Source organism: Xiphias gladius, chromosome 6 (genome assembly GCF_016859285.1).
Source record: "Xiphias gladius isolate SHS-SW01 ecotype Sanya breed wild chromosome 6, ASM1685928v1, whole genome shotgun sequence".
Lineage (NCBI taxonomy): Eukaryota > Metazoa > Chordata > Actinopteri > Istiophoriformes > Xiphiidae > Xiphias > Xiphias gladius.
This window is the reverse complement of record NC_053405.1, coordinates 4,240,044-4,262,009: the sequence shown is the minus strand read 5'-3', so window position 1 is coordinate 4,262,009 and position 21,966 is coordinate 4,240,044. Positions and strand designations below refer to the sequence as shown.

The 21,966-nt window shown below is 41.1% G+C and overlaps 1 protein-coding gene across 1 annotated transcript; it reads left to right on the top strand.

Moving 5' to 3' along the window:
• Window positions 1-687: 687 nt before the first annotated feature.
• Window positions 688-12,424, top strand: LOC120790966 (thiamine transporter 2-like). The gene is made up of 5 exons (XM_040129010.1): window positions 688-834; window positions 4,240-4,996; window positions 10,278-10,470; window positions 11,244-11,385; window positions 11,623-12,424. The coding sequence occupies exons 1-5, from the start codon at window positions 763-765 to the stop codon at window positions 11,764-11,766; spliced, it is 1,308 nt and encodes a 435-aa protein (XP_039984944.1). The 5' UTR covers window positions 688-762; the 3' UTR covers window positions 11,767-12,424.
• Window positions 12,425-21,966: the final 9,542 nt, after the last annotated feature.

Here is a 21,966-nt window from a genome sequence, read left to right as displayed (position 1 = left end):
ACCGACTTTAAAGTCGGGGACTTCTTATTTATGACAGTCACAAAGACAAAGTGCGGAATGTAAGATTATCTGATCAGATGAGGTACTCTAGACGGTTGAGTTTAATTTAGAGTGAATTATAATTGTGGATGTGTCCCAAATGTCAACAGTTCATTCTATTTTTAAGCAGCCTAAGATCCGTGGAGCATTTTGGCTAAAGGTGGCAGAAGCTAAACAGGCATACAGTATGTATGTACACACAACCATGCTGCCCACACACACACACACATAGACACACACTCATACACATTTCTGTGCTCGAATTCCACCCCTTCCTCAGTACCTGCAGGAATGAGGGTGTTTTCGTATAAAGACAGAGGAGGAGACAGTATTTATTGTAACCTGCCGGAGCCCCAGGGGCTCGCCGCCTCATATTTCATCTTAATGTGTCTTCACTCACGGCCTCACATTTCCTGTCTCGCTGTAGCCAGGAAAACTTCAGAGGAGAGAAACAACAATGGCAAAGCAGGTGACTCGGTGTTCACAGTCCGTCTCACCTTGGCCTTATCTGGGGCTTCCATATCTCAACAGATTAAACTGCTTAAACTAGACTCCGCTCTGGCTGGACGCGGCGAGACTTCCCAGGGGAGCAAGAGAGGAACGATGGGTTTTTGCTGGGTCCGGGACTGTGGAAACGGGCACTGCTGGGCAGGCCATTGTACGCCCCGCCGTGCTGCATGGGTGGGCCCCACTGTGCTGCTCTGCATCTATGGTTTCTGCTCCATGATGAGGCCCATAGAGCCCTTCATGACAGAGTTTCTCACAGGAACTTACAAGAACCTCACCATCGAGCAGGTGAGGCACTGAGCTATGAAATCAGAGATGATTGAAGCCTTAGGTTATTAGGTTCGCTCAGTTGTTTATGCTTTAATATACATAATATGAATGATGTAAATAAACTGAAACAAAGTTAGGTATATATAAATAACACAATAAATGGATGGTTGGTTTCAAGGTACATTTTAAATTTAGACATGAATGTATTTGTTCATGTGTATACTCAGAACTATAGTTACTAGTTGCTTTAATATGATATACTTCTAATAACAAATTACTGGTTAGAAATTTAATAACACAAGTGAATGTAAAATACATATAAGTGCCAATATAATTATGTACCATTTCCCATGCCGTTATGACTCATCGATACTCTGTTTATCACAGGCAGTGGCTTTCAGATGGCTATGTGTGCAAGGGTTGTATTTACATGTAGCCTCCTCTGCCGTAGGTTTTTCTGGCTTTCCCTTTTTTTGTCCTTTATTTGACCTGTGAGGGGAAAGAAAAGCATAAGACCATTTGCAACCCACAGGGGCTGCAATGCTCATTACACGGGACAACATGAACAGACTATGTGCTGTGTGCTACATACGTTCTGATTGTGCTCCAGGCTTCTCCTGGCCAGCGGTGGCAGGAGCTAAGCGGGCGCACAGGCATGGGCGCATGGGATGGGGTACACATGGGATGTGTTTCCAAACCGGGCGCTGAAAGGAGTTGGATTAACCGAGGAGCTTGCGCGGCACTCAGAAACAAATGACGCACCTGGTTGAGGTGCGTTCGGGAAGGTGTGCACGGCAGCTCATCTGTGAGCCTGTGTGACCCATAACGTACTTCTCTGTGTCTACCCATGAGGATGTTTACGTATATGAGAACCATAATTCCAGCCTCACTAATAATGGTGGCATTAGAGGAAAGGTATTTAAGATACTTTCGCTGTGTCCTGGTTGATTACCACATACTAATTCTAACTGGGTTTTAGGTTTGTTTTGTATATACGCTGGAAAAGCATCGTTACATCCTGTTTCTTACATAATGGTAAACTATTTTCATTGCTAGCTTGTACCGTTGCCAAAAAAAAATGCACATATATTGTTTCTGGGTGGAATGAGGGCACAGCTCTTTTCTTGGAGCACAATGTAAGTCAAGACAAAAGTCTGACCTGATGATGGCACTAAAAGGTCTAAAGGTTCAGAAGTTTACCTGCATAAGTAGGATCCCTCCTCCGGGAGCCATGAATATACGTGTCTAATTTCAGAGCCATCGGGCCCGTCGTTAAAGGTTTCCTTCCCTGGAACAGAAAAATAGGACAAGCAGATAAACCACCATCGCTGCCGACCACCCTTCTGTCCCAAAGCGCAGGCGCGTAAAATACTTGAGGTTGTTAGATTACCCATTTGAAGTAAAGTAATCACTTGTTGTATTAATCATTTATCACTTCGCCTCAGAGGAATGATCCGTATTGTAATATTCATTACTTCTCTTCATTATTCACCAACATTTTGTTTCCACTCCGTACATGATAAAATAACATACACCCAGAGCAAATTGATGTAAGCATAAACTAGACGAACCACTGCAGCCCTGAATTCAAGGCTGGAGTAAAATTCGGCCTAGACTGAGGAGAGCAGGCGAGGCTGTACAGTATCACGCCTCACTGGTGGCATTAAAAAAGAAACTAAATGGGGTCCTTCACACCGATGCAATGACAAGCCCTTTGTGATGCACAAGGCAGGACGGAAAATGCTTTGTTCACACAAATTATAGCAGGCACACTCAAAGGTGTACTCATTTCATGCCGAACCATGTATAATGCAAATCACCTAAAAACCCGCGGTCCCGAATGGCTTTTGAGATTTTATATGGAGCTACAGAAATTAACTAAGTTTGTCAACAAAGTGCAAACTCCAGAAATTCAATTTTTCTGTTCCAACTGTACCAACAAAGAAGATTTATATGAAAATCTGTTCAAAGTAAATATTGTAGTCGTTTCAGAGAAGACTACCACCAACTTGATATGTGTCTGTTGTCACTTAGAGGGCCGGAGGTCTTCAGATGCATTTAGACTATGAAACATACCGACACAGTTTTTTTTTGCCTTGCTTTACACAGACGACCACTGTTTTTGCAGCCCATATTTTGTTTTGCGCCAGAAACGGTACATTTTTAGCTTTAATTAAAACATTCATCCTGCACAGACACGTCTCTGTTACTGTGCGCTATAACTGTTCAGGCCCTCTCGCACCTATTGTTGTTATCTCAGACAAAAACAAAAAGTCGCACTATTAACATTTTTTTAATCGTTTTTGACAAATGCTACAGCTTTGAGCTTCGAACTGCCCTGTCCGATGCTGTGTCAACTGAAAACCATGTTCACACCGATTGAAAAGTGCAAAAGAGCCCAAATGCAACCACCACAACCCCGGCAGTAACAAAGGGCTGGTCACGAGGAAAGTTTGGCCTCGTGGTTGCACTTAGAAAATTCAGGAGGACACCAAAGTAATCAGGATTTATCCTCTGAGGAGAAACCTTTTATTTAAAGGTGTAATCCCGTTACCATGGTAACAGCAAGTGTGGTTAAATACTGCAACAGCCCTTGAGCAGCTACTTTGTCAGAAATGCACCAGCTGCTCTTCTGTTGTGTCCTGTTTACAGTGCAGCCAAACAAACTCACTCTCATTATAGTAAAAAAGCGAAACAGTGAGCCCTATATCAATGAGATGAAATTGTGCTGGATTTTGTGCATTCGTCGGTTCCTGTAGATCCCCCGTTTTTTAGGGAGGCAATCTGACTCTAGCACGGGAATGGCACACTCCCGACACCACCAATAAAAACCCCTGTATAGAGAGGTAATTAGTGAATGTAAATAGACTGAGCAGCTCCTGCAGAACAAATGCCAAGCGTATTAATCAACAAGGGGGTTCGGTTTCATGAAAATCTTGGGGATTATAAATATAAACTCAAACCGGCAAGTAAATTCTTTGAGAGCACTGCAAGTAACGGTAGGCGTTCAGAACACCAGCAACCGGCTGCCGTCAATGTACATTATTCTGTTGGTGTGAGGCCGACGGAGAATGCAAATATTAAATAGTGCATGCCACTGACATAAAAAACATCGAGGTCGAAGTTGAACACAAAAAAACAACTTAATGACAACAACAATTTAAGAACCGTGTTTTGCCAAAATGGAGCTTGGTTGCAAGCATAATATGAAACTTTATCAACTGGTCACATTAGGAGCAACATCCATGCTGCTTCCTCTTCCATCATGTAAATGCAAACTTAATTTTTCATCAACAATGAATGTGGGTGAGGCTGCATCTGGTATGCTGCTGTCATCATGTTTCACAGATACCTTTGCAATCAGCACCTGGGGATTGTTTTCTAAAAATAATAATGTGTCTGTCTGCCTTACTCCCTATCCAGGTGACCAGACAGGTGTATCCTGTGTGGACTTACTCCAGTCTGGTTCTCCTCATCCCAGTCCTCCTGCTGACAGACTTCCTCAGGTACAAGCCTGTAATCATCATCCAGGGGCTCACCTACGTCACAGCCTTTCTGCTGGTAATATTTGGCTCGGGCGTCCACGCGGTTCAGCTGGCGTTTTTCAGCTACAGCATTGCCACGGCAGCAGATGTGGCCTATTTCTCCTACATTTACACCGTGGTCCACGCCAGCTACTATCAGAGAGTGACCAGCTACGTCAGCGGGGCCATACTTCTGGGCTATGCTGTGGGTGCTGTGTTGGCTCAACTGTTAGTGTCTTTGGGTGGGGTGTCCTTGTACTGCTTAGCTTTCGTGACTGTCATCTCTGTCTCTGTAGCACTGATAACCTCCTTTTTCCTGCCCATGCCTCAAAACAGTTTATTTGTTAATGGATCATATTACGCACAGCAGAGAAACTCAGGCGAGGACGCTCACGACTCAGAAAGTCAGGACTGTTACAGCAAGGTGGAGAGCTTGATGGCTGCCAAGCATGTTGGGAGGATGTTCAGAAGGCTCATACTGGACTGTAAGAAATGTTATTCTTCTGTGGCTGTGCTCTTCTTCTGCATATGGGCAGCTACAGGGAGGTGCGGCTTCTACCAGGTTGTGGGCTACGTCCAGCTCCTCTGGGTCCACATCCAACCCCATAACTTCACAGCCTGCAATGGAGGGGTCGATGCCATCAGCACTTTGTCAGGTAAACAAAGTACCACTGATTTGTTTTGCCACTTCAATTTCATTTTAATTCTCCATTATATAAATTTATTCAAATAATGTACTTAAGTGCAATTTTCAGGTACTTGTGCCATAACGCACAAGGTCCTAAGGTGATATTATTCTCTTCAAGATTTCCAGCCTTATTGTTACATGAACAGAGAACGAGTTGAAGTAGACAATAAAATTTTGTTTGCTGTCTTCTTGGATTGCGTCCGTAGCAAAGTATTTAGAAAGTGGGGAAAAAAAGTACCAGATTTGAACGTGGTAAATTTGGTACTTAAGCCTGCATTAATTGATTTTTGGCCACTCGAGGAACACAACATTGACATATTATCTTACAAAGCTGTTATGGGGAACATTTTAGCATTAGCACTATTTACACATGGAGCAACATTTCCAATTCATTCGCAGTCATGTAATCCTGGCAACCTGACAAATGTAAGTCAAATATTCGCTCTCCTTTTTGCTCTTTTTTGGTCTCCCCCAGAGGGAAATATCGGGTTCTGGAGCCGCTAAACTCTCCACTAGTTCACGAGCTAGTCACTCACTTTGTCTGTCCGCAGTTTGTTGCTGGGCAGGTAGTACAGCGAGTTTTGGTCTGAAAACATTTGCTGGCTCTGGCTTAACTTCTGTGATCAGAGCACTTGTCACTAGAAGCAGTACCTTTGACATAACATGTAGTCATTCGAGTCATAGAAGGTATTTATTGGTCCGGCTCTAAGTTAAGGAGCTGAATACTTTTTCAATCACTGGTTGCTCCTTGGAATTTCGCGTTTCTTGGGAAAAGGATCAAAACAGGCTGCCTCCCACTTTTCAAATGTGTGACAATTTGATGCTGCACCATCAGTCATAACCCAAGAGAAACGGTTATTCAAATCCTAAAACCTCTGATTAATTCTGAATGGCAACCGATGCATATCTAGCTTAAACGGAATTTGCCCAGATTCTTGTAAAAACAAGTCTAAACATTTCCGATAAAGCTTATGGGTGTTATACACATTCCGCTACAAAAATAATTGAATAAATAGATGGAAAGAAAACACAATCCCTTTATACTATTAGTATTTCACAACCCCCAAAGCACGGCAGACAATAGGAGCAGCATTAATTAGACTACAGTATTTAATTGCCTGCTCTCATCCCCAGATGGGTATAGCAGCAGCTGCTGCCATCCAGCCAGTGAACTTTTATTGATTATAGTACTGATACATTCCTGTAGTCCCCAGAAACCAAAGGCAATTACTCTGTGTAAACCACATCCTGCTGTATGCCTTTCACTTGTAAATGGTTCTGCCCAACATGCACTCAAACTGTAGAGCCCGTGTCTGATATTTCCCCAAAGATTCCTGTTGCATTTTTCTACATTCCACACTTAGCAAACATCCCCGAGGTAAGAACCTGGTGAAAACCAACAGGGAAAATATGAATATGGATTAGCAACATGATAAAATATGGAGAAAAAAGCACAGCATAATTTACTTCTTTCATATTCAGTATATTAATAACTGTACCTCCTGGAACTCAAAAACAACATTTTTTAGTAGCTCATTAGTTTTAAGACAAACCAAATGTGTATGCAGAAAAAAACTGAGTTATATTCAGTTAAATTGCGTTGTGCAGTATGATTTTCAAGGAAAGGGAGATACAGGGCACCTTGACACATCTATTTATCTCTGGTGTAGAGGAGTAATTAAAGGTCATTTACACATCAAACATCTATTTCAGTCAATGTATAATGTATTCAGAACATAGTTTCCGTCAGGACATTACCTTTACCAGGTCAGGGATGTCCAATGTTTGCCATTTAATTTGGCATGAAACTGCAATATGAATATATTTCCATTTAGATTCAGGCTGCACTCCGGAGCTCAAAGTGTACCAATTCAAAATGTACTCCTCCACAAACAACACACTTTCAGTATGGTATTATCTAATCACAGCGAAAAGCCAAACTCTCAACTCTAAACACAAAATTTCTGACAATATCCATGGTGCCCAGAGGATGAATCCTAATGATTTTGGTGATCCCCTGACTTTTTGTGTAACACCACCAGCATGTCAATGTTTTCACTTGTCCTGTGAAACGTCACAACATTTACTTGAGGGTTTGGCACAGAATTTTTACAGATATATTCATGGTTCCCAGATGATAAATCCCAGCGGTTCTGCTGATCCTCTGACTTCTCTTCTAGTGATGTTGAATTTTTGTTGAACACTTATAACTAAATACGTCCCATCAGTGCCCATCGACCTCAGCTGTACCTTGTGTTTAGCTCTAATTAGCTGTTTGCAAAAGTCGATTACCAAACTGCTGCAGTTCCCTTTTTATCGAAAGAGACACAAATCTTGGAACCAAACTCTGTTGGAAATAAGCAGAGAAATGAATTACAACAACATATGGAGAATGAAGAACAAATCAGTTTTTAATCAACGTGTATGCAAAGTCACAAAATGTTCACGTTTAATTTATTTAATTTGTTCTCCCTACAGTATCCACTCGTGGCAGCTTAAAACATGATTAACTTTTGATGGTTGTGTGTAGGCAACTCAGCGCATTTGGTTAAGGTTGAGCCCAGTATCGCTAGGAATTAGGAACAAATTGGACAATTCTGCACCATATTTACATCCAATGCCTATGTTCAGGGGTGTAACTGTCATGGAGTGAAGCGGAAAGTAAGTGTTTGGAGGTGGGTGTGGTGGATGAGTGTACAGCACACATATGACTTTGAAGGCAGGAGACTGGAGTACACCAAACCTTGCAGACATACAATTAACATATGCATTTTTATAAACTGTCTTCATGATCTTTCCCTAACCATAACAAGGTTTTGTAGTTGCCTAACCTTGACCATAATTTATTTGCCATAACCACGTTTCCCTAACCTCAACCATACTGTGTTTTTTTTTTTTTTGTAGAAAGCAAGAAGTTCAAAAATCTTTGTTATTGGGCATAATCTGGGGTTTTGCTAAATTGTCCAATATCAATGTGCTTCTCATTGGTGATAGACTTGTAAAATTATGTGAAGGTCATAGCTCATAGCTAAATATTCAGAAAGTCAACGCTGATCTAAAGCACGAGGCAAGATATTTTTACTTTTTAATAATTAAGCCCTACTACTATCATCCCCTATCCTTCACCAAACCATGATCCTTCTCCAACCTTATCTGAAGTGCTTTTGAACCCCGAAGTTACAATGCCTCTCTAAATTCATATCACTGTCAGATATAACGTAGATTGAATTATACAATCCAGTTATCCAGTTAAACTGAGACTTTTCTGCCAGTTTGGTATTTATCATGCACTCCCGCAGTGTGAACATACTGTAGAGCCCAGCTGCGGTATTGATCTCTCTCTATGAAGTTTTACAGCCGGCCACTGCTGACCCCACTGAGCCTCCACTGCTGTGGAAACTGGTCTAATTATTCATTCATTCGATTTGACCCCCTTCTGCTAATCAGAGCCAGGGGATTGATTAAGTACAATTTGAATACATACAGAGTGGCCCGGGTTGGTGTTTATGTTGGACTGTTGGTGCTGACCGAACGCGAATGGATCAAAGGAAATGTACACATTTGATAGAGTGAAGCAATTATACCCAGCCTGTCTTTATAATGCAGTGGATAAAGAGCTCAGAGTGAATGGATCCATGTCTCAAGGGTATTCTGGGGTATCCTTATTTACACTTGCCTCGCTGAATGCGATTCAGGTTTAGTTTTTATTCAGCCTTTAGCAATTACAAGAAAGGGTCTGACCAGGCAGGGGCGATCACGGAGAACACGTGATGAATATGTAGCAAGGAAGTTAAAGTTATGCAAGACGAGGAGATGGAGAGGACGAAAGAAGGGAAACAAGTTTCTTTAAATAATAAATACCCCAAAGATTCTCTGTCTGGAATCCCCAATTTTAAATCCATCCACTGGTATGAAGGTCCCATGACTGCGCCTTGTGAGTTAAAAGGGCTGCATTGTGCCATCCTGTGGCTGAAATGAAAAACATCACTTTCCAGAACGACTGTTAACTGCTCAGAGTTCATCTAGTGGAGGATTTTTTATGTTGGATTTAAGTATCAGAGAGGAAATCTATCCATACTATTTTTTCCTGCTACTAAAAATTCTTGTTGTTTCATGCATCAGTGATAGACGTCTCTCAGAAAATTGACCTTTTGCAAGACTGTGTGATACATTGAAGGAAAAGACTGAATGACACAAAATTTCACAAATGACTTTCATCGAGGACTGTTACATGGGCCTAATTTTTTTAAATTTCCTGGAGACAGTAAGCAGCAAAACATGGCAGTTTAAAGTATGTGTCTTACCCGCAGAGATAAGCAGCAGACGTTCCAGACGGTAAACATGTCAGATTTTACAGCTACGGTAAACATTAACGGTAAGAGGCCATACTCCTGTGACGCCCAAGGATAAAGTCCACAGACTTCCTTCGAAAATCGTGCCCATTAGTTGATTTGTTGAGTAAGGAGAAACCTTACATGTTTTGTGAAACAACTGCTGTTTTAAAACATTTTAGTTTGCCTGTCCGTTTCTTGCATTCCTACTGCACGTGTTACTTGGCATCCATTGTCAGCCGGTTGTCATGTTGCTGTGGTAAAGTGCACTGTGCTTTAGGACAACGACTACCTGGCCCGGGACTCCAAAGGCGTTCTCATGGGCTCCACCTTGTTTATGGAAGTCACCTGGTGGTCTTTGGAGCAGGGGCCGTCACGGTTTCTGGGGCAGAGTGGCACAAGAAAATGAGACAACTGTATACTCTAACAACCATATGAGGGGCCTTTGTGCAATATCTTTTTTCCGACATTAAATCATACAGTCTCTGTGTCCATTACAGGAGCTCTTTCTCACCGCTGATGCTTGCTCCTGTGCTAGGAAGTCCATATACCCCTTGAGCCACTTATCCGAGGTGTTACAGTCCTTTTTCTGTATTTTATTATATTTTCTGCTGGTGGACAGAAGGGAATCTGTACATTTAACATTAAATTAGCCATCACCTTTTGATGCCAGATTTGATGTAACTATATGTTGATGTTGCAGTTGGTTTTATTTCCTTCCAACAACTAAATTTTGAAGTATTAGAAGTAGCAGGGAGAGATCGTTTTTCTCTTTTTGCATTAGTTTATTTTTCCCACAGTGTGACTAACTTAATTAGCTAAACAGAGTATGTATTGGTCTTTGAGGTCTCTCTTTGTCAGGTTTCGCTAATCCTTAGTTACCCCGAAGTTAAACGCAGTGATCGTGTTTTTCTTCAGGAGCTGCAGCCACAGTTGCTGTGGGCCACGTGTCTCTGGAGTGGTCTCTGTGGGGGGAACTGATCCTGGGGGGTTTCACGCTCCTGATTGCCGGGGCTTTATTCCTGATGGATATGACTGACAACATCTGGATCAGCTACGCATGCTACATCCTCTTCAAAACTTTTTACATGCAGCTCACCACCATCTGCACGTAAGCAAAGATCATTTATATTTTGTCAGCAGCCAAATGTTTATATAGGGGATCACTGTTAAACGATCCAAACATACAATGTATCCGTGTGGATACATGCATGAATCTACATGAATTTAACTATGCGATGCCGCTAATGCACCATCACCACAAGATGCTTTGTATTTTAACCAAATCTAGATGCGCCTTGTGAGCCATTATGGGCTGTTAAGGTTCAGTGGTGAATGGAGAGTTTTCCTAAGGTTCAAACAAATCTTAACCATATTTAATGTTGCTGTAGCACAGTTAATGACAGAATTACTTTGCCGACCCCTTGAGCATGTTGGTCTCGCATTTTATTTAAACCTCATTGGCTAAATTAGGCTCCAGCTGTGCTTATTACTCCGATAAAATTTCCACCCTGAACTTGACATAAATCAATTACATCCACCGCTAACAGCGCAAGTTAAAGGAAATGTCTCTATGGATTAATTGTCAGGAAATTTGGTGCAGACGTTCATATCCCCCTAATGATGGACTGTAATAACTTTGGCGATCCCTTAGTGTTTCAATAGCACCACGGTTAGGTCAGAAATTAAACTTGTCCAATGTTTTTGTTAATGACAAAATTCCTGCAAAACTAATGACATTCCATTTACCCTCAGCTTCATCCGTTTTCCTAAATGTATTGTAGGGCCTTCACTCAAACCCTCAATATTAATTTGACTAATAACTGAATGAATCTGTACTTTCTATTTACTGTGTAGCAGCTCATGTACTGATGTATATGCCAGTTTTCAGATAGCCAAGGCACTGAACAGGAAGTGCTACGCGTTGGTATTCGGCATGAACAGTTTCGCGGGCACAGTCCTCCAGAGCGTCCTCACCGCCATCGTCATCAACACCAAGTCTCTACAGCTCACCATCACCTCCCAGGTACTGCAGTAGACAGGCATTTTGAAACTGAGGTCATAAAGAGCCTCACAATAAATTATTAACCCGAGGAACGTAAATACAAAGGAAAAGAAAAAATAAAGTACTCTTTGAATGGCTTTTGATGAACATACAGAGGGAGCCAGACCACAAGGGATGAAAGAAAATAAATGGCTGATTAAATGTATTCATCTCTGAGTCATCGTCCACCGTGAAAGTCATCCTCACTTCTCTTTTCAGTTTTTTATCTACGCCTCCTACTTTGCTGCCATCTCCCTGCTGTTCACAGTCAGAGGTGTATACACTGTGCTCCACATGAAACGGCCCGCTGCAGGCAACCGGGCAGAGAGAGCCACCGACCTGCCGGAGGGCTCCCGTCCGTGAAGGCCCTCTGAGAACACGCAGATTTTTATTAAGCTCCCATCGTTTAAATGATCAGTGACCACAGCGGCAGGATTTATCCAGTCGATTCAACAGACTCAGGGAGTGAAAGTGCGGTCCCCACGCGGGGCCACTAGAGGACACTACCTGCACATTATAAAACAACAAGAACTCAGGACGGCAGCTCTGTGGTGGCTTAATCTAAACACAGAAATGTTAGGTCATTACTCTGTATGTATGTTTTTATAAGTTCTATGCCAGAAAAAGTACCTGAGCATCAACTTATACAGGCGTTGGACTTTCAGAGATACAGGGCTTTGCAATCTGAAAGGCTAAAATCTATGCAGTTGTGCATTTTTATTTTCAAAACTAACTGCCTGTGTAACAATTCAAGTCCCCTGAAGTCTAAATCCCATTTAAGCCCCTTTGTCATGTGGTAACATGGACAACTTAGCTGGCAAACAGCATCTTTAATGAGTTTTTTCAAGCCCTCTCCATGTTGGCTGTGAAGCAGCATTTGGTAACATACAGGCTTATCAGGTAAATTACAACCAGGACATTAAAAATATTATAGTTGCAGAAACTCACTAGCAAAATTACAAAGTAAATATGGCAGACAAACAAGTTCTTGTTGAAAAGAAACTTCGAGGATATTGTTTATAATTTCAAAAATAAAGACTGTATTAAAGATATAAAATTTATATTATAAAATATTATTTTTAAATAATTTATGAAAATAAATAAACTTATTACTGGTATAGTTCTTATATTTAAATTATTTTTATTTTATATATGAATATATATATCATATATAAATATGTGTGTGTAATGGGTGTAATGTTTGTGTTTTGCTTTTGTTTTGCTTTTGTTGGTTGATTGATTGATGAAAAATATCAATAAAAGATCTGTTCAAAAAATCCACAAAAACAATCATTACTGTAGGCCGAGTTATTTTTGAACTGGTACTTATCAGGGTGGCATAATAACTTATGTGGGCTCCCTACAAATGCTGCACAGTCTGCTTGTTACGGCTCTGGCATATGGCAAACTAAGTTAGCTAGTTAACTTTCAGCAACCCGGTGACGCTCACTGCGGTTACTCAACTCTCCCAAACCACAGTTTTTCAGTTGTAAATGTCGTTATGTGCGTAATCTAATCTATTGTTTCAAGTTAAGTAAAGTTGACGTTATTAGGTGGTTCGGTGAGCTAAACCCCCCCCCCCAAGAAACTCTATTGATATGTTACTGATCTTCGGCCTCGGCATTACTCTTACTGTTAGCCGTTAGCCTATTGTTGAGATTGGCTAACGTAAGCATTAAACAATTATTATTGTAAACAACAATATCTTTCGCTTAACGTTACTACGTTGGCTGAAATAAATAAGGTTGTAAAATGATCTGTACAAAAGCCATGCCCCCTTAGCTTCATGAGGTTATACCACGGGAGACTGATTCATACGAGCAAGCAACATTACCTAAACATGTTGCGATTGAAAAGGTGCAGTGGGGCAGCTAAAGCCAGGTAAACAATGAAGCCACACATTAATTTCAAAAAGGTTTGCAGATATAGCTGGGTTATCAGCTAACGTTACAGCGATTTGTTAAAGTTTGCTAGCTAGCATCCAAAAAAAAAAAAAAAAAATTGCTAGCTAGTTAGCAAGTTACTAAAAACCGCTAACCTCTTGTCACCACTCTAGACACACTTCCTGGTGTTGGTATACTATCCCAAATCCCCCTAAATGCCTCTCAGCTCGCTGTGGATGATTTGAGACTCAATCAGCAGTAGGCGAGGGGTAAATCTGGTGCATTATGGGGCATTATTAGGTGCAATAACAAAGTGAGGGAGCATATCTTTAAGCAACATGCTGTTGCCAGGTAACAGATGTATTTGTTTATGAGGCTTAGAGCCTTGTTCAAAACAGCCTGATTCTATCTGCTGTAGCTGCTGACGTTCGTGTGTGTGTGTGTGTGTGTGTGTGTGTGTGTGTGTGTGTGTGTGCGTGTGCGTGCGTGTGTGCGTGCGTGCATAAACACTTTTATTAAATATGTGTAAGGGCATGCTTGCACAAATGTACGTTTCCAAGTACATCTATGAAAGTAGGACCAAACATTTACCGTAATCATCATCCTCCTCAGACAAATGACCTTGTTAAAATCAGCTCAGCGCTGTGATTCTCAGCGGGTGGTGTGTAAACCTGATGCTCTAATTCTGCATGTTTATGATATTAGCCTATTAGCAATTTCTGTCCTCATTCATAAACACCATACGGCAGTCAGATGGACAGGGAAAAAAAAAAATGGAAATGACCCTCCAACAGTGGTCAGATGATGCATGTGCAGTCACGTCTGACCTATAATTCATAATTGTAACTGTAAGCTGATTAAGGTTCCAAGATGGATAACTCGGGCAGCTATTAGCCGAAATGAGCTGGCATATTGTATGCGTCGCACTTGCTAATTGATCATATCTAGACGATGACATGTCCCTTGGGTTTGTCTGGTGTTGTCATTAAGATTCTTATTAAATGTATAGTGAAGAGGATGTGTCATTCCCGTTCAAAACTAGGGCTGCACAACTAAAAATATCTAATTGCAATTTCCCCAACATCATCAGGTTTAATTAAGTGTTAAATAAGTATTTTCAGCCTAATGTTTTTATATAGACAGTAAATGTGTCAGCTTTAACAAATACAGTGTTTTTTTTGTTTTAATTTTCTCCTGCTTGTATAATTGCAGATTGTCTGATAATTAAATGGAGGTGAAAACAGGTGTGCATGTTGTATCCCCTAGCCGGGCCCTGTGAAGTGGTTGAAGGAAAGGTCAGTTCATTCTAGATGAATTATGTTAAAGCTGATGCATTCATGTGTGTGTGTATTCTTTTCTTTGTATCATAGCACCTGTTTAACCCACCCCTGTGCTAACCTGAGCAGAGCAAGTTCAGGTGAGACTGAGTAAAAATCCGTAGGTTGTATCTTGCTGTTGGGCTGTGTGTGTGTGTGTGTGTGTGTGTGTTTGTTTCTTACTTCCAGCCATGCCAGCAGCGCGGCTTTAGGGATGGCAATGTCGGCTGGTCTGTCGGTCAGTCCACCACTTTGGTCCAAACTGAAATACCTCAACAAACCACTGTGGTTGTGATGGAGTTTTTCATCTAATAACCACAATCATGTAAAAAGATCAAAATTTGCTAATTTAGTGCTAATTGGCAAATGTTAGCATGCTAACATGCTAAACTAAGATGGCGAACACGGTAAACATTAGACAGCATGTTAACACAGTCACTGTGAGCATGTTAGCATGCCATGGGTTTTTTTTGGGGGGGGGTTTACCATTACATTTTTTATTGTCATTAAAACTCATCGTATTTTGCTTGGACACCGATCCTTTAGCTGTAGCATTGCTCATCATCCCTTTGAAATGTTTTCCTGGGCCAAACAATATCCGGGGGCCCGTTCTGGGGTGCTGGCAAGACAGTATAAGCACAGTGTACGTATAGGTCACACGTCCAGTTGAAATCAAGGCATGTGTAAAATCTGTTCTGACACCTAGTGAACCACTAGAAAATTAAGGACTGATTCTATAAGGATTTGGATTTACATGATTTTAAATCAAACTATCTGAGCGATAAGTTTGCTTAATTATCCTAAGTTCAGCACCATGAATAAAATTCCCATCACCTCCATTATATACATTTATATAAACTTATACATATACATTTAGCGTATATAAAACTGAAACGGTCTATATGGCTTGATGCCGCTAGTGATGAGTTTAAAATAATTAGGTGATCTGGGCAAACCGGGCCTTTTCAGACATTTTATATAGTGAGAAACAGCAGACATTGGACTCACATATAACCATGACAGAGAGCCAGCATGCGCAATACCAGGACCCTGAAAGTCAAGCGGCTAAATGAAATTTAGCCATCGTTTATGTGCTATTCACACTGGTGCTTTTTCTGCGGTGTGAGGTCAAAATGTCTTCTGTGAAAGAGGCCTATTGGGATAATGTGTCTCCCTTTGAGATTCAGTGACTGGTATTGATTTGAAGTGGAGTGAGTTTGCAAAACTGGCCTGCCACTGCTGTCAGAGACGGGTTAGGATAAAGATAAAGAGGTCTCGAATGAGGAGTCCAGGCGGTGCAGTGTTCATTCTTTCGAGAAAACGGTCAATGCTTCCTCGAGGTGCATTTCGAGGAACTGATGCTTTATTCATGTGATTTCAGGTCAACACTCCTGTGACTCATAGTTAAAAAAAAAGGTTTGTACAGTTGTGGTCATCAGTCTTTCTGTTAGACTGTCGGATAAAACAAGGAAACGGGTTCATACCATCATCCGCTTGGTATCACACTATCAGCTGTTCAGTAAGTAAACAGCAGCAATACACCTTATTGCACTTCGCTTAGGTCATCCAGTCATCATTCCCTCTCCCCTTAGAGGAAATCAAACCACCTGCGCTTCACTTGGGATGGCTTTATTATATAAGAGGCATAAGTACGGAAGATAGAATTATTAATGATCAATAATTAATTCATTAATGATTAATTAATTGCTTTTAGGTCTGAATGCTTTGGCCGACGCACGGGCTAACACACGCTCTCGCACATGTTAAAATCCTCACGGACCGGTGATATGCGGTGTCGTAATGGTTTTATCTCAGCACCAGTCATTACTGAAAACGCCACGTGTTTGTTTTTTCGTCATCGGGATTTTTAGTTGGAGTCCTGTAGCCTCCTATCATCCACCGCCATCCCTTTTCCTTCTGGAAAAATTAGTTTGTAGAATTTTCTATTGTACTTCCCACACAAAAGTTAGCTAGCTTTTTTTAGCACCTCTGCTTCACACTTTTGAGATGCTAGCGGCATTATTTCATTTTATTTAACTATTTACTTGGACTTAGACAGGCATTTTGTTCATTTTCAAGGAAGCGATACAGGTCTCCCCCACTTTTTTTCAAAGTAATAGAACAGGCCACTCTACAAGCTCAGGGAGCTTCCTTTTCTTTCTTTTTACACTTATAAATGGTCAGTAATGACAGCTGGGGCATTTCCCTTAATAGAGCTATTGGTCAAGACTAACTCTAAAGGTGCAGTCCCTATCATTTATCATTTTATTGTTGAAGCTTCCTGTGTGTCACTCCCTCTGGGCACCGCGTGCAGAGAAAATATTACATCAACCGCTGAACTGGCTTTCTGTTTCATCCAACATATCTGTCTTTGATGGATGAATTCACAGTTATTTTTTTCAGTCTTGTATTTCGGATACCATGTCAAATGAAATCATATTAAATTTCACACATACTGTAGATTCCACTCAACGACTGGCTCCAGTTTAGGAGGCTGACTTAAAAGGACTGAATAAATATATAGAGCTGGCAATTTCATCTCTCATTCAGCCATTTACACACATGGTCACACACTGATGGCAGCAAGCTATCAGGCAAGGCACTAACCTAACCCCCGGGACCTACCGTATTTGGGGTTCAGTGTCTTGTTCGAGCACTCTTCAGGTTTTTTTCCCTTCTCCATGCATCCCGGAAGACGGTGAAAGTGTGCCAGAAATCCTATTTCCATCTCTGGACAGAGTTCGGGTGATTTGATCCTCAATGAATTAACAACCCGTGTTAATACAAACACCCGGTGCCAGATGATTATGACAGCCTGCTCGCGTTGCAGGGGGAAGCCCTCCAGTCTTCTCACCCCTTTATCAGATGAGAGATCAAACACAGTGTGGGCACACTCACTTGCAGTACTCAAGCACTGCTCCGTGCATCACTTTGGCACGTGGGTCTTCCCTCTTCTCACCATATAATGTCACGACATGACATTTTGCCCCGACTAGAATGCCTTTAATCTGGGTTGCTGGAATTTTACAACCTCCACAGCAGGCCAGAATGATTGGGGGGGGTTATTTGTCAGTGTCACAGTAGGCGCGGGGATTTACACAAATGATTCGCCGGTACATGAGATCAGCAGAATGAAGGGAGCTGTGACACTGGTGTTTCTGCTAAACATATGATTCATCTGCGTCAGTCTTCCGTCCAAACCGCAAATATGGCAGGATTTGCAGCACTCACAGTAGCTGCTAGTCTCTCCCTCTTTCACCCTCTGCCATCAAAAGTCATCTCCGCCCATACTCTGTGGAGGAGGTTGTGGATGGTGTTCGTCCCATCTGTTTGATTGTGTACTGCATGTAGCCTGCATCTCCCAGGCATGTATCGGTCTCTCTGTGCACGCTTGCCATCCTTCTTTATGGAGTTGCACAAATTATTCCCACATGCTCCACTAGGTCTGCACCATCGTGTCTTGGGATTCAAATCTGTTGTGAAAGTCATCCTGCAGAGACTTGAAACATTCTTGAAACACCAATCCATCAGAGTTAACAGCAGGTCTTTTTTGTCAGAGTTCAAGTACCGAGCCGGTCAGCTTGCAGTTTTCAGCCATGCATGCTAGACTCTACTGTTTACCAAAATTATTCAGTTGAATGGGGTTATCATATAAGCTAAAAGCACACTCAGTACTCTGTGGAATAGGTTTAGTGGAGTTACAGTAAACATGATGAGATCAGAGTGTCATTATGAACCTTTATCAAGAGACTTGGACAAATCTGAGTCAGCCACAGCCCTGCTTGTGACCTTGATAGTAGAAAAAAAAATTCAAACCAAAAATGCATAATGGTAGACAGTGTGTAGTCTTATCACCCTAGAATTTCAATGGAAGATTTACTGGTTTCATCAACATGAAGCAACCCCTGGCAATAATGCGCTACCGCTAAGCTTTCGCTAAGAACACTTCTTATCAGTCCAAGCTGATTAAACATTTGTTTTACAAGCCTATAAATTAAAAGCATGAGGACCAACAGCAAGCCAAGGTTTCTTGTAATACGTGACATGATCCAGATTGCAGATAAAAATGTGGCACTGTTATATCACATGGATGTTAATTAATGAGTGCTGTCCCAGATCGCTAGATAGACAGACAGATAGATCATTATCAAAATCATGACCTTTCATGATAGAAAAGTTTCACACCAAGGGAGTGGTGGTAGACATTTAACTCCAAATTCTGGTCAATAGGCACAAAGGCAATTTAGCAAAATGCATACCTTATCATACCTACACCATGTATAAGATATGATCAAAATGACCAAAATATTTTTGGGAATATGGTTTAGGGTCACACAAATGGTAATATCTGAAAATATGTCATTAAGTTGTTGGAATATGGCACTGCACCTGGGCATCCTGGGGATTTTTGTACCAAATTTCACAACAATCCATCCAATGGCTGCCAAGACATTCTACCTAAATCCCCAAAATGTCAACCTCATGGTGGCACTAGAGGAAAATTTAGCTTAGCTCTTCAAAGTCATTAAATCATCCATCCCCTGGGAACCATGAACGTCTGTACAAAGTTTTGAGCCAATCCACCTTGCAGATGTTCATAAATTTCACAAGATACGTGAAAACTCTGACCTGCTGGTGGTGCTGGAGGAAAAGTCAGGTGATCACCAAGTCATTAGGTCATTGGATTCATCCTCTGGACACCAAGGATCACAAGCCATCAGTCCACCAAGCTGTTGCCATGGCTATAAAACCCACATAAAAAGAAGCAATCTAACATACTGTACCACTGCAATGAAACAATGGAATCGTGAAAATAACCGATTATTGTAAGCTATATCAGAAAATTCTCTTGTGAGGGACAAATTACCTGAAATGAGGACGTGTCAAATTTCTGCTTCCGGAAGAGGATTTCCGATTAGTCATCCACAGAGAGAGAGAAAGAGAGCGACTGACTGGGAAACCTACAATACAAGCAGCTGCCGCGTCATGAAGGTCACACATCCCTGTTCAACTTTGTGGGTGAACATTTTTCATCACTCACTCCCTTTGTGGCCTGCTTCCTCGCGTTTCAAAAGGGCTTTGAATTACTCATAGTTTGAGTTTCTGCTCACTGCAATATTGTTTGTCATTGCTGGATGTCATTAGCAGGCAGACAGAAAGGCTTGTGCAAACGGTGATTTCAAGAGCTCATGTGTGAGCACAACTTCCTTTTTCGGCTGTGAAGGTTCACGATCAAAGACGTTTGCTTTTTTGTGCAGTGTTTGATTTAACACCACATCACTTAGGAGGTATATTTGTCGTAATTGGCAGGTGCAACTGGAAAAGGAGACCAAATTAAGAGCCAGTGCTTTCCTACGACTGTGTTCCACCTGACCGGATATGCACCAAACGTGTTTCTCTCTCCCCCCTTTTCTTCACATCCGTTTTCATTAGGTCTGTAACCAACAAATACCGTATGTGTTATCTCGTCTGCCCTCTAATTACTAACCGTTTTTTCTCTGATGTATTATGTACCCTTGAAAGATTTGTCCAGCCTGAACTCAAGTGTCAAAATGCACAGATACTTTACTTTTGTAATCACTTAGAAATCCCTCAGAATATACAAGCAGATTTGCCCAAACACATCCCACATATCTAGTACTAACTACTGACTAATGTCTAGACCTCAGCTCCCATCTTGAATCTGATCTCGTCAAACACTTAAAATTCTTCTTGTGTCTTGTATTCTCGCCTCATCTCTTGATTTTTTTCTAATTGCTTGTTTTAGCGTTTACATTTACAGTATATTTAAAGTCGTTTTTCTATTTGAATTCTTGATATGTAGTGTACTCCACTGTCATTTGTGCAGTAACTTAGGTTGAGTAATATTTGTTTGTACAGATATATTTAATGTTATGATATTGTTTTACTGTTACACACTTTGTACGGTCCATTGCTATGGATATGTTCAGAAAAAGATGAGCTGTCAGATAAATCCTGTAAGTGTATAAGTGAAGTGGTCGTGCCAGCATATGCACACGCACTGTGTGCATGCAATTTGTTCCAAATTCATTCTGTAAAATGTCTGTCATTTTGCCTTAGATTAACTTTCCAGATAGAATAATGGTGTCAATTGTTCAAGCTGCTAAACTAAGTAAATGTGTATGTGCATGTCTGAAACTGAAGAGGAGGGAGACCGAAGGACGGAGACTTTGAACATGTGTGTGTAGGCAGTGCTTTTGCGTGTGTGTGTCTGTGTGTGTGTGTGTGTGTGAGTGTGTGTAAGTGTGTGATTTTATGTAACACTTGGTTGTCTATTCACTGGAAAGAATTATCTGTCCACTGACAGGCTGCCTCCTCCACACTCTCCGTTCCTTGTAGATCATATCTTCCTCTTCAGACTGTAATAAAACAAATGTTCTCCACTCTCTTCCTTCTATATGCTCTAAAGCTCGTTGTATGCCGTCTTCCGTATGCCTTTGGTGTAAACAAATAAAGGGGCATTTGCAGTTCCCGCGTACTTTATCTTTGTGTGTATGCAATATTAATTAAATCTAACCTAACTTTGGGAAAATTGAGAGATACTGTGAGAGAATCTATTCGCTACCAAATAGAATGTAAATGTTATTATTTCCATGAGTGCCAATTTGTATGTGTACACTGTAGCTTGCGTTGCATAACCTCGTTCTGTGCACAGGTACATGCACAGCAGTGACACAGACAATACTTAAAGTGAAAGACTTTAACTTTACATTATTCTTTACATTGATGACATGAAGACTGTGCTTAGAAGAAAACAAGCTTTGATTTCCATATGCCGTTTTCTGAGCACCTCGCCATTTACACGTTGCGCCATGCTTTACTATAGTGGATGATAACATGTGGACATGCAGCAATGTCTGAATGCGAACAGTCTGTCGGGCTCTGTGCTTTCAGAGAGCTTAGCATTGTACTGTAATCTGTGAGACACTTTTTGTTGCCTGATAATAACGAGTCCACTCATAATTCTTCCCTTTCACTTCTCCTGTCAGACATTCTAACAATCAATTGCATTTTCCAATATTTCAGATAAACAGCCAGTTAACTTTTCGATTGATAGTTTAGTTTATGAAACGTCAGAAAATAGAGAAAAAAATGAGAAAGGCAAATTAAGATCTTAAAATATCTTGTTTTGTGCACTTAAGAGTTGAGAACCCAAAAATGTTTTATTTACGCTGACATTCTTTTAAAAATCAGAGGGTGGAAAATCTTCTCCTTTGGGAAGCCGGACCCAGCAAATGTTTTGCGTGTTTGCTTGCTGTTTTGAAAATCATCAAAAAGTGGTGTTGTTCAAATCACTTTAGAGATCCGTTGAAGGTTTGACGTAGACTCTCTCTCAGAAACCT

What these genes read in the sequence shown, in the direction of transcription:
- LOC120790966 (XM_040129010.1), top strand. Translation starts at nt 763, where the DNA reads ATGATGAGGCCCATAGAGCCCTTCATGACAGAGTTTCTCACAGGAACT. An exon ending in AGAACCTCACCATCGAGCAG is followed by an intron (nt 835 to 4,239) that starts GTGAGGCACTGA and finishes CTCCCTATCCAG; the next exon opens with GTGACCAGACAGGTGTATCC. An exon ending in TGCCATCAGCACTTTGTCAG is followed by an intron (nt 4,997 to 10,277) that starts GTAAACAAAGTA and finishes GTTTTTCTTCAG; the next exon opens with GAGCTGCAGCCACAGTTGCT.